The sequence below is a fragment of the Leucoraja erinacea genome, chromosome 3 (genome assembly GCF_028641065.1).
Source record: "Leucoraja erinacea ecotype New England chromosome 3, Leri_hhj_1, whole genome shotgun sequence".
Lineage (NCBI taxonomy): Eukaryota > Metazoa > Chordata > Chondrichthyes > Rajiformes > Rajidae > Leucoraja > Leucoraja erinaceus.
In genome coordinates this window covers 111,129,943-111,142,259 of record NC_073379.1, presented here as the reverse complement: position 1 = coordinate 111,142,259, position 12,317 = coordinate 111,129,943, and the positions used below count along the sequence as shown (strand labels likewise).

Genomic DNA, 12,317 nt, shown 5'->3' with positions numbered 1-12,317 from the left:
ATGGATTAACCAATTTATTGTAACGTGTCTTTTCTGCATTCTGTACAGCAATATGAAAATTGGCGACCACACCAGCCTGATAGCTTCTTCTCTTCTGGCGAAGACTGCGTAGTTATGATCTGGCATGAGGATGGCCAGTGGAATGATGTTCCATGTAACTACCACCTTACCTACACATGTAAAAAGGGCACAGGTAAGCATGGTGCTCACTGTCTTAATCAGGCCTCATTAGAAAAGCCTTTCAATAAACACATCACAGTGAGTTCTAGGGTGACTGCCACAAATAACAAATATGTACATGGACTAATTGCAGCTTACATAGAAAATAGGTGCTGGAGTAGGCTATTCGGCCCTTCGAGCCTGCACCACCATTCAATATGATCATGGCTGATCATCCAACTCAGTATCCTGTACCTGCCTTCTCTCCATACCCCCTGATCCCTTTAGCCACAAGGGCCACATCTAACTCCCTCTTAAATATAGCCAATGAACTGTGGCCTCAACTACCCTCTGTGGCAGAGAGTTCCAGAGATTCACCACTCTCTGGGTAAAAAATGATTTTCTCATCTCGGTCCTAAAAGACTTCCCCCTTATCCTTAAGCTGTGACCCCTTGTTCTGGACTTCCCCAACATCGGGAACAATCTTCCTGCATCTAGCCTGTCCAACCCCTTAAGAATTGTGTAAGTTTCTATAAGATTCCCCCTCAATCTTCTAAATTCCAGCGAGTACAAGCCGAGTCTATCCAGTCTTTCTTCATATGAAAGTCCTGCCATCCCAGGAATCAGTCTGGTGAACCTTCTCTGCGCTGTCATTGTATAGAGAGTGTGCTGCTTCTGTTCTCTAGTTTAGCTGATAGCAAGTCGTGGTTTAGGTATCCTTATTATATGCTGTACACTTCGATTATGTTCCTGGACACAGTACAACATTCCTCCATTTCTACCTGAAGTCATCCGTCTTGGTGCAAAATGCTTGCCTTCGTCTCCAGTAGTCATTAAGCTGTCTCATCCAGCTGTCTGTTGAACATCTGTTGAACCAAGACAGATGTTCTAAGTTAATCAGCTGCAAGAGAGTGTTGCATCTGATCCAGTGTTGTTATGCAACCTTCCACTGGGAAATGAGTAAATACAAGAACAGTATTGTTTTTGGATTGTTGTTACTTGTCTTCTGGATAATGTCAGTCTCTATGTTACAGACTACTCTCAGTGCTAAACCCTTGCTGCTTAGTAATTACAGAGTGTTTTCACAAGATTTGTAAGGGAAGTGTTATCAGATGTCCAGTGGAAAGGGCAAAGCAGCCCTTCTTGGAGCCTCCTTGACATAAATGCAGCATCTCACCAACTCCTCCCGGCCCACTACTGCTTAAAGTGGAAGAAGCACATTCAGAATGACAATGAGGATATTGGGTCAATTTGAGGAAGTACAGCGAAGCCTAGCAGGAAGTGTAGAAGGAGCACACATTCTCATAAACTATTCACCAGCGTATTTGGTCAGATGCTTGCTGCTCCATTGATGGTGTAGTCTTGAGTTCCACATTGACCTCATCAGTCACCGCAGAAGCTGAAATCGGCTTGTACCCGCTAGAATTTAGAAGATTGAGGGGGGATCTTATAGAAACTTACAAAATTCTTAAGGGGTTGGACAGGCTAGATGCAGGAAGATTGTTCCCGATGTTGGGGAAGTCCAGAACAAGGGGTCACAGTTTAAGGATAAGGGGGAAATCTTTTAGGACCGAGATGAGAAAAAGATTTTTTCTCACAGAGAGTGGTGAATCTGTGGAATTCTCTGCCACAGAAGGTAGTTGAGGCCAGTTCATTGGCTATATTTAAAGAGGGAGTTAGATGTGGCCCTTGTGGCTAAGGGGATCAGGGGGTATGGAGAGAAGGCAGGTACAGGATACTGAGTTGGATGATCAGCATAATCATATTGAATGGCGGTGCAGGCTCGAAGGGCCGAATGGCCTACTCCTGCACCTATTTTCTATGTTTCTATGTTTCTATGAAATGGAAACGTTCTAGTCAATCCCATGCAATACCCTCAAAAGCAGTGGTGCTTTGGATGCCCAAACATATTAATGTGATCACTTCAGTTATTGGTCGTGGCATGTGTCTCAATGATTTCAAAATTAATTAAATGGCACCATTTAAAACTTTGTATTTTAACTTTAAAGGTTAAATGGCCATTTGCTTTCATTAGAGTAGAAGGAGGTTTAGAAATAATTTTGCATTTTAGATACGTGTCACTATTTATATGGTGGAATGTATGAGCACACTAGTCAACAAACAAACAAGAGTAGGTTATTTAAATCTGCACTAACTTCCCCACATTTAATAAGAGGTGGGCAGATCTGACTGTACCTCAACTCTGCCTTTCCATCCATATGAAATGCCTCTTCCCCTTATCAACAAGCCTTCTATGCCCGTTTAAAACATATTCAAAGACTCTGCTACCTCCATTCATTGAGGGGGGGGGAGTTTCAAAGACCCACGATTTCTGAGAAAAATATTCACTTCAGATGTACTCAAGAGAGAGTTAGATATAGCTCATCTGGCTAATGGAATCAAGGGATATGGGGAAAAAGCAGGAACAGGGTACTGATTCTGGATGATCAGCTGGCTCAAAGGGCCGAATGGCCTACTCCTGTACCTACTTTCTATGTCTCTCTGTTTCAATTGTGTCTTAAGTGGGCGTTTTTTTTATTTTTGAACTGTTTTGGTATTGGGTTGGTCAACATACAGTCACCATGTTCCAGTGTCAACTTTAGTCCTTTGTTTTACAGCAATGGGAGTTGTCCTGTGATATGGCATTTTCCAGTGTTTTCCAGCCTTTCTTGAAACATTTCAGTAAAGCATTAGTGGAAAGAGCGCGATGAGATATGAATTAAAATTAGAACCTACTATTAAGCCTAATTTAGTTTTGTCATAGAATTTCTGAGTCACGCTCCCACTCAATATCAAGGTCCAGAAATGTTTCCCCTCCCTGCATATCAAAACACAGGCTAAAAATAAGCCTAACCTATCTATCTTTAGACCAATCCACTATGGAGTTATGGAAAACTGTTTCCCTAGGAGTGGAATTCAAAAAATACATTCTCACAATGGGAATTAAAAGTAGTTGTGAAATTTCAGAAGCTGTGATGCATGAAAGAGTGTGGTTGCTAAATTATTCCTTTCAACTATGCACAGAGATATATCACACAGAGAGTTGTGAGTCTGTGGAATTCTCTGCCTCAGAGGGCGGTGGAGGCCGGTTCTGTGGATACTTTCAAGAGAGAGCTAGATAAGACTCACAGGGGGATATGGGGAGAAGGCAGGAACGGGTTACTGATTGGGGCTGATCAGCCATGATCACATTGAATGGCGGTGCTGGCTCGAAGGGCCGAATGGCCTACTCCTGCACCTATTGTCTATTGTCTATTTTACTTTCTGTGAGGCCCTTCATTATCATTCAGGGAACATTTTATTTAATGTCTATTATTGCTTGGCCTTTCAATTTATAGTGGAACGCATTGCCTCGTGCAGACGATTTCTTATTTTATGCTTCAAATGCTATCAAACGCCTCAATATCTAATGCAGCCCACACCAGGGATATGTATTTATGCCCTGGTGTATTGTGTGTTCTTTTTAAGTGTATCGCTGCTGGCAAATTCATTTCACTGCACCTTCGGGTGCATGTGATGAATGAAATTGACTTAGACTTTTTGTTTACACTGAGAGTGATGGGGGCCTGGTGCACATCACCAGGGGTGGTGGTGGAGGCAGATATGATAATGGTGATTAAGAAGCTTTTAGTTAGGCACATAGAGAACAGAGTGATATGGATCATCTATCTACCAGCAGATGAGATCGGTTTAACAAGGCTTCATGTACAGCACAAATAATGTGGACCAAAAGGCCCATTGCTGTGGTTTACTGTTCTATGTTCTATGAAACCTGAGCACCCAGAAAAAAAACATGCAGTCCCAGGGGGAATGTGCAAACATTCCACAACAATAGTCTGTGCAATACAGAGGGAAATTAGTTAGATGTGTTCACCACATGAATTAGAGCAGCACAGTGGTCCATGTTCAATCCTGACTATGGGTGCTGCCTGTACGGAGTTTGTACGTTCTCCCTGTGACCACCAGGGTTTTCTCCAGGTGCTCCGGTCTCCTCCCACATTCCAAAAACATGTTGGTTTGTAGTTTGTAAGCTTGTAAGCCTTCTGTAAATTGTCCCTAGTTTGTAGGATAGAACTAGTGTATGGGGGATGATTGGGCGGCACGGACTCGGTGAGCTGAAGAGCCTCATTCCATGCTGTATCTCCAAAACCACATTCATCATCAATGCTAACATGTAAACTATTTGTCTTTGCACAGTTGCCTGCGGCCAACCACCAGTTGTGAAAAATGCTCGAACGTTTGGGAAGCTGAAGCCTCGATATGAAATAAATTCCATGATAAGATACCATTGCAGCCATGGCTTTATCCAACGCCATTTCCCAATCATAAAGTGTCGAACGAATGGATACTGGGACAAGCCAAAAGTTGCCTGTTTAACGCGTAAGTTGGACCATGATTTTGTCAGCGATTGTCGAGAGCGAGACAAAAAACAGACATCCCCAAACTGTGCACAAATTATTGATTACAATATTTCTGAATACATTTTTCCTTCCTTGATTGAAGTTCATGTTCATAAGCTCTATGAGCAGTATTAGGCCATTCGGCTCATCAAGTCTACTCTGCCATTATAATAATAATAATAATAACTTTATTTATAAAGCACTTTTAGGCAACATCAGTTACCACAAAGTGCTGTACAAGGGAAATCAACAAAAGTTATCACAAAACTAAAACCATTAAAACGACAGGACTATAAAAACAGTAAAAAATTAAAAGACATTAAAAGCACTAAAACAGGAACAATGTCTCAGCCAGTGTCGAAAGCCAGTGAATAAAAGTGCGTTTTTAGGGAGGATTTAAAGATGGACAGTGAAGGGGCCTGTCTGATCTGCAGCGGCAAGGTGTTCCAAAGTGCCGGTGCAGCAACAGAAAAGGCTCTATCCCCTCTGAGCTTCCGCTTAGACCTTGGTACCTCAAGGAGCAGCTGATCCGCTGACCTGAGGCACCGGGTAGGAGCATATAGGTGGAGCAGCTCAGAGAGGTAAGGCGGGGCGAGGCCATTCAAAGATTTAAAAACAAATAAAATAATTTTAAAATGAACTCGAAAGTGCACTGGGAGCCAGTGAAGGGAGGCCAGAATTGGGGTAATGTGCTCCCTCTTTCGAGTTCCGGTTAAAAGGCGAGCGGCAGCATTTTGGACCAACTGGAGACGCGCCAACGAAGCTCGCGAGACTCCAGTGTAGAGCGCATTACAGTAATCCAGCCGAGATGTAATAAAGGCATGGATTACTGTTTCAAAATGCTGCCGCTCGAGAATGGGCTTCACCTTTGCCAGCTTCCTTAGGTGAAAGAAGCTGGACTTAACCACTGCGCCTATTTGCTTATCTAATTTAAAATCACTGTCCATCATAAAACCCAGGTTTAAAACTGTTGGCTTTGCAAACACTGCAAGTGGACCCAAGTCAACAGAGGGAGGTTCACGGCAGCCATTAGGGCCGAACAAAATCACTTCTGTCTTTTTTTCGTTTTTCATTGAATCAAGCCTGATCTATCTCCATATCCCCTGACTCCGCTACCTTTAAGAGATCTATCTAACTCTCTTGAAAGTATCCAGAGAACCAGCCTCCACTGCCTTCTGAGGCAGAGAATTCCACAGATTCACAACTCTCTGGGTGAAAAAGGTTTTCCTCATCTCCGTTCTAAATGGCTAACCCCTTATTCTTAAACTGTGGCCCCTGATTCTGCATGCCCCCAACATCGGGAACATGTTTCCTGCCTCTAGCGTGTCCAATCTCTTAATAATCTTATATGTTTCAATAAGATTCCCTCACATCCTTCTAAACTCCAGTGTATACAAGCACAGCCGCTCCATTCTTTCAACATATGACAGTCCAGCCATCCTGGTAATTATCCTTGTGAACCGACACTGTACTCCCTCAATAACAAGAATGTCCTTCCTTAAGTTTGGAGACCAAAACTGCACACAATACTCCAGGTGCGGTCTCACCAGGGCCAGATACAGCTGCAGAAGTACCTCTTTGCTCCTATATACAACTCCTATTGTTATGAAGGCCAACATGCCATTAGCTTTCTTCACTGCCTGCTGTACCTGCATGCTTACTTTGACTGATGAACAAGGACACCCAGATCTCATTGTACTTCCCCTTTTCCTAACCTTACACCAATCAGATAACAATCTGCATTCCTGTTCTTGCCACCAAAGTGAATAACCTCACATTTATCCACATTAAACCGCATCTGCCATGCATCTGCCCACTCACCCAACCTGTTGAAGCTTTTAGTTGGGTGTTGGGTGAGTGGGAAGATGTACATGATCTTGGTGAGACTACACCTGGAGTATTGTGTACAGTTTTGGTCTCCTAATCTGAGGAAGGACATTCTTGCCATGGAGGGAGTACAGAGAAGGTTGTACACCAGACTGGGATGTCAGGACTTTCATATGAAGAAAGACTGGATAGACTCGGCTTGTACTCGCTAGAATTAAGAAGATTGAGGGGAGGATCTTAAAGAAATTTACAAAATTCTTGAGGGTTTGGACAGGCTAGATGCAAGGAGATTGTTCCCGATGTTGGGGAAGTCCAGAACAAGGGGTCACCGTTTAAGGATAAAGGGACTGAGATGAGAAAAAACAGTTTTTACCCAGAGAGTGGTGAATCTCTGGAATTCTCTGCCACAGAATGTAGTTGAGGCCAGTTCATCGGCTATATTTAAGAGGGAGTTAGATGTGGCCCTTGTGGCCAAATGGATCAGGGGGTATGGAGTGAAGGCAGGTACAGGATACTGAGTTGGATGATCAGCCATGATCGTATTGAATGGCGGTGCAGGCTTGAAGGGCCGAATTGCCTACTCCTGCACCTAATGTCTATGTTTTTATGTCTATTTCCAAGTCACCCTGCATCCTCCTAGCATCCTCCTCACAGTCCACACTGCCACCCAGTTTCTTTTAATCTGCAAATTTGCTAATGTTACTTTTAATCCCTTCATCTAAATCATTAACCATTAATGATTAGGATAAGTTTGGAGGGATATGGACCAAGCGCATCAGGTGGGATTAGTGTAGCTAGGACATGTAGGCCGAATGGCCTACTCCTGCACCTATTGCCTATTGGTGTGTGCAAGTTGGACCGAAGGGCCTGTTTCAACACTCTATGACATTATATTTGGATCACTCATTCTCGTGGAAACAGAGAGGTTTGTCAATGTCTAGCTTCCCTGACATTGACTCGAAACAAATGCCAATGTCATTGCTTCACCCCTGGCCAATGCCAATGTTTCCAGGAGTGTTAAACTCTTTGTCTATGTGCATTAGATTGTGTTAAACCTTGCCCACAGTTACCATTGGATCATAGTGGGATCAAATAATTTGACCGATTGCTTAGAACCACCAAGCTCACAGTCACCAATTAATTTGGCCTTTTATTATTTTTTTGTTAATTCTGAAATGAAGTGTTTAATTACACATGGCCACAATTCACCGATTAAAGTTTCAAATATATCTAACTTTGAAGTTTAAAAAGTAGGTCACACATGTCTCATCGTTTTCAGAAAGTACTGCACCTTTTATGGTCTAGAATGGAGAAATTACAAAAGACAAATCAGTCTGAAGAAGGGTTTTGACCCAAAACGTCACCCATCCATGTTCTCCAGCGATGCTGCCTGACCCGCTAATCCAGCACGTTGTGTCCTTTTGTGAAGACAAATTAGTCATAGAATCAAACAGCGTGGAAACGAGCCCATTGGCCCAACTTGCCTACGCCGACAAACATGTCCCATCTACACTTGCCCCACTTGCTGCCAGCATTTGGCCCATATCCCTCTAAGCCTATCCTGTCCAAGTACCTGTCTAAATGGTTCATAAATGTTGCAAATTGCTAAACATGTTCAAAATACTTGATAAATACCAATAAATACTGCTGTTTTAAGAAGGAATTCTCCTGCCCTTAGAAGTATTCTATGTAGGTAACAGCTATTGTTAGCATCACAGCATAATTGAATCCTTGTCTGTGTTGTTGTTCCAAGCCTATCTTTATTTTTTAAGGGCTGAAGGCAAAGTAATATAATCCGTCACTGTTGTTTAGATGACGGTGGTCAGTACCTTCCTTGAAGCTGCAGAACCTGTAGTGAATCTCTTCCCAATGTGCATTAGGTTGCGTTAACTCCTGCTTACAGTTATAGAGTCATAGTGTGGAAACAGGCCCTTCGGCCCAACTTGCCCACTCCGGCCAATATGTCCCAGCTACACTAGTCCCACCTGCCTGCGCTTGGTCCATATCCCTCCAAACCTGTCCTATCCATTGGATCCTAGTGGGATCAAATAACTTGACTGATTACTTAGAACCACCAAGCCCACAGTCATCATCCCAGCTATTCCATAGACTCACTACTAAACTCATTATTTGGTCTCTGAAGCTTCGTAACACAGCACAGTGTAAGTTCACCTTCTAGATGCAGAATTAGGCCATTTTTTATGACTGTAAGGAAAATCCATTTCGTTGTCTCATGAGACAATGACAATAAATTGAATCCAATCCAATCCAATCCAGCCATGACGTTTCGGCCCAAAACGTTGCCTATTTCCTTCGCTCCATAGATGCTGTCTCACCCGCTGAGTTTCTCCAGCATTTTTGTCCACCTTCGATTTTCCTGCATCTGCAGTTCCTTCTTAAACATTCAGCCATGATGTCTACTCTGCCATTCTATCATGGCTGATCTATCTTTCCCCCTCAATCTCATTCTCCTGCTTCATCTCATAACCCCTGATACCCGTACTAATCAAGAATCTGTCAATCTCTGCCATAAAAATATCCATTGACTTGGCCTCCACAGCTTTGTGTGGCAATGAATTCCACAGATTCACCACCCTCTGACTAGAGAAATTCCTCCTCGTCTCTTTTCTAAAGGCATGTCCTTATATTCTGAGGCTATGACCCCTGGTCCTAGAAACATTGAAACATATATTCAGTCCTAGACTCTACCACCAGTGGAAACAGTTTTGTAGTAAATGCCTACTATGTTCTGTGTGCTGAAGTAAAGCAAGAATGTCATTGTCCTATCAGGAACACATGACAATAAACGCACTTGAACTCTGCATTCTCTCTATCCATGCCTTTCACTAAACATCCTCAAAAAAAAGCCATCTGGGCCGGCAAATAGATAGCAATAGTTCAGATGGATATGGACCAAACAATGTCCTAATAGAACGAGTTGAGATGGAGCATCTTGGTCAGCATGGATGAGCTGAGCTGAGCTGAACTGAAGGTCCTGTTTCTGTGATATATGACTATGAAGCATCTGCTTTTTGATTTGTTAATATTTTGGAACTCAGCTTAAGGTATGCAGAGTACTTCAGGGTTTTTCCACCAATATACAATTGTTTTTGGTGTTATGTCTTGGTTTAGTTTAGTTGAGAGATACAGTGCGGAGATTTACCCTTCAGCCCACTGGGTCCGCGTCGACCAGTGATTCCCGCACATTATTCTACACACACTAGGGGCAATTTTTTACACATTCGCCAAGCCAATTAACCTACAAACCTGTACGTATTTAGCGTGTGGGAGGACACCGAAGGTCTCGGAGAAAACCGACACGGTCATGGGAAGAACGTGCAAACTCTGTACAGACAGCACCCGTAGTCGGGATCGAACCCGGGTCTCTGGCGCTGTAAAGCTGAAACTCTACCGCTGCGCCACCGTGCCGCTCATTAATTGTATTTTTTTCTCTCTCTCTCTTGACAGCTTCCATATATCAACAGAACGCCCCTAGGTATATTCACGGGTTATATCGGAAAGGATCGAAAAGTTCATATGGTCGCGTCAGACACCACCATCGCTGGATCAGCAAATTCAATTCAAGACACTGACTACACCACTGAATGGTGGGAAAACTAACTGTTCCTTGCAATTCGAGCCAAACCTGTTCCAAACAGTGCCTAGAGTAACACATTTGGGGAAGGGGAGGGTGGGGGAATTGGGTGGGTTGGAGTTGATTTTATTTTATTTGATGAAACAAAACATTTGGGAGAGACCAAGCCACAGTTTCTTTGAATGTGCTTTTTTTAAAAAAGGACTGCAAAATATTTCATTTCAAAGACGATTTGAGGCAAGTAAATTCAAACGGAACTACAGTCCACTTGCATGTTTGTCCATTTCACGGTTCAAATACTACGGCAGCCACATGACGATTCTTGGCAGTCAGTTAATTCGCTTTGCAAATATTGGACAAACTTATTTATGTGTGCACAGATCTGCACATCTTTCTGCAGGAGTACTTTAACAGTTTAAAGCATATAGAGCATTTTTGCACCTTTATCCCATCATTAGTTTTTCTTTAACGTGCAGGAGTAGTTACAGTCATAAAAGCAGTTTGCGTCAACCAATCGCAAATTGACATTAAAGTAATCTTTTTCACTTTGCCAAGCTAACTTCTGAAGTATATGTTTAAAGTTAAGCAGTCCATTTTCATTATTGCATTCATTCAGTTATATTTCTCACCTGGTGGATATTTTAATTTACCTTCGTGCTACATTTGACTGTATTGCAACGAGCTCCATGTGGAGAAAAATCCATGGCACAATTTAGTTGCAATAATCCAGAGATTGCCTGAGGACTGTTTAAATTTCTGTCCTAGATACACTATTCTGATCTCTATAATAAGCAGTGTTAAGTCTACAGAGACTGAATAAGGATTACGGTGCATTAATGTGAGAGAAAAAAACTATTTTTGTAGAATGTGAATGATTAAATGTCTGATTCACACGTATTCAGCAACTCCCTTCCTCAAAACAGTCTTTCACTTCTACAGCTACAAGACCCTGTGTAGTGTAAATCTAAAGGATGCAAGGTGGGAACAAGCCCAGAGACTGCATTGTGAAGCTGCTCTTTAACTCACCTGGATACAAGCAATCAAAATAGCAAATGCAAAAAGGACGCTGTGTTGCCTTTGCAAGGACCAATTAGGTCTTTCCGAGGTTGAAGTGCTAATATATTAACTTTCTCAGATATGGCAGCTTTTTGCAGCCCTCACTAACCACACCACAATATGGAGCTGCCTTTTGTTAAAAGGGTGAATATAAACCTACATTTTTTTGTAAAAAAACTCAAAAAAAATAAATTAATTTTTGTATATATAATCATCTTAGTGCATTTTTTTGAAAAATGAATGTTTATGACTGAATGTGACAGCTGTATAGCATATGTTGTTGACGTATGGCCATTTTGTTTAATTCTTGGGATTTTATTCATTTGCTTTAAGGAATTGGATAGAGAAGCAACAAACTATATATTTTTGTAACATTCTGCCATTAACCCTTGGGGCATCTGTGTAATGCAGCATGTGCTTTTTTCAATTATCTCAATGGAAACAGATCTAAATATTTCATTTTGAGTCAAATTTCAAGGGGAAAAAAAAAATATATTCTCATTCAAATCTGTGGGTTCCGGTGGAAATTTTAAATTAAAACTATTTACATATTGTAACGAGAAGAATCAAATCTCATTGATTGATGTTCACCTGTGGAGAAATGAGAGTAAATGAAGAATATATTTGTAATTCCAAGGGTGGTCAGAGCAAAAAGAATGTCCGAAAATTAAAACAGGTCTGGCCAGCAGTTGAAAAAAAAAATGTTTTGCAGTAAATTCATTTCTAAAAAAGAAAATATCCTGGTTGCTTCATCCATTTCTGTCTCATTTTGCTTTTTATGAACAGCAACTACAAATTACTCTGTATGAACATTTCCCTTTACAATGCACATAGAGCAATACTGTATTTATATTTTAAATTGTATAGTGTATAATGTGAATGTTTGGATTTTTGTGACTGAAATACTGAAAATATTTGTTACTTTTTTTACATATGTGTTTCACCAAAGAAACCAAATCAAATCCTGGTCATGTTGTTTCTATTTTCATGCATTAGTCCTACTGATAGAACTGACTTGAAAACCATTATTAAAGAAAATATTGAAGCCTCTGGTTGTACTGCAGTTTGGAGATACAGCATAGCTTGTTTATTTTCTTTGCATACTTAAGGCTTTTCACAACTCGAGAATGGGCTTGGAATCTGCAAGAAATTTTAAGATCATTCTTCAGGATACTGCTGTTAGCATTCTAGAAGAAAAGTAAGAAGGGATATTTTTTCTTTTTCAAATTGTCTGTATCTCTTCACCTTTCTTGAAATCTTCGTGCAAAAAGAAAATGGCA

The 12,317-nt window shown here is 41.4% G+C and overlaps 1 protein-coding gene across 1 annotated transcript in view; it reads left to right on the top strand.

Moving 5' to 3' along the window:
• The window catches only part of LOC129695923 (versican core protein-like), a 66,013-nt gene extending 53,930 nt beyond the window's left edge, over nt 1-12,083 (top strand). The window contains exons 6-9 of the mRNA XM_055633390.1: nt 49-193; nt 4,357-4,539; nt 9,855-9,994; nt 10,921-12,083. Coding sequence (XP_055489365.1) covers nt 49-193; nt 4,357-4,539; nt 9,855-9,979 — 453 coding nt within the window. The 3' untranslated portion in view covers nt 9,980-9,994; nt 10,921-12,083. The remainder of the gene's footprint in view (nt 1-48; nt 194-4,356; nt 4,540-9,854; nt 9,995-10,920) is intronic.
• The last annotated feature ends 234 nt before the right edge of the window (nt 12,084-12,317 follow it).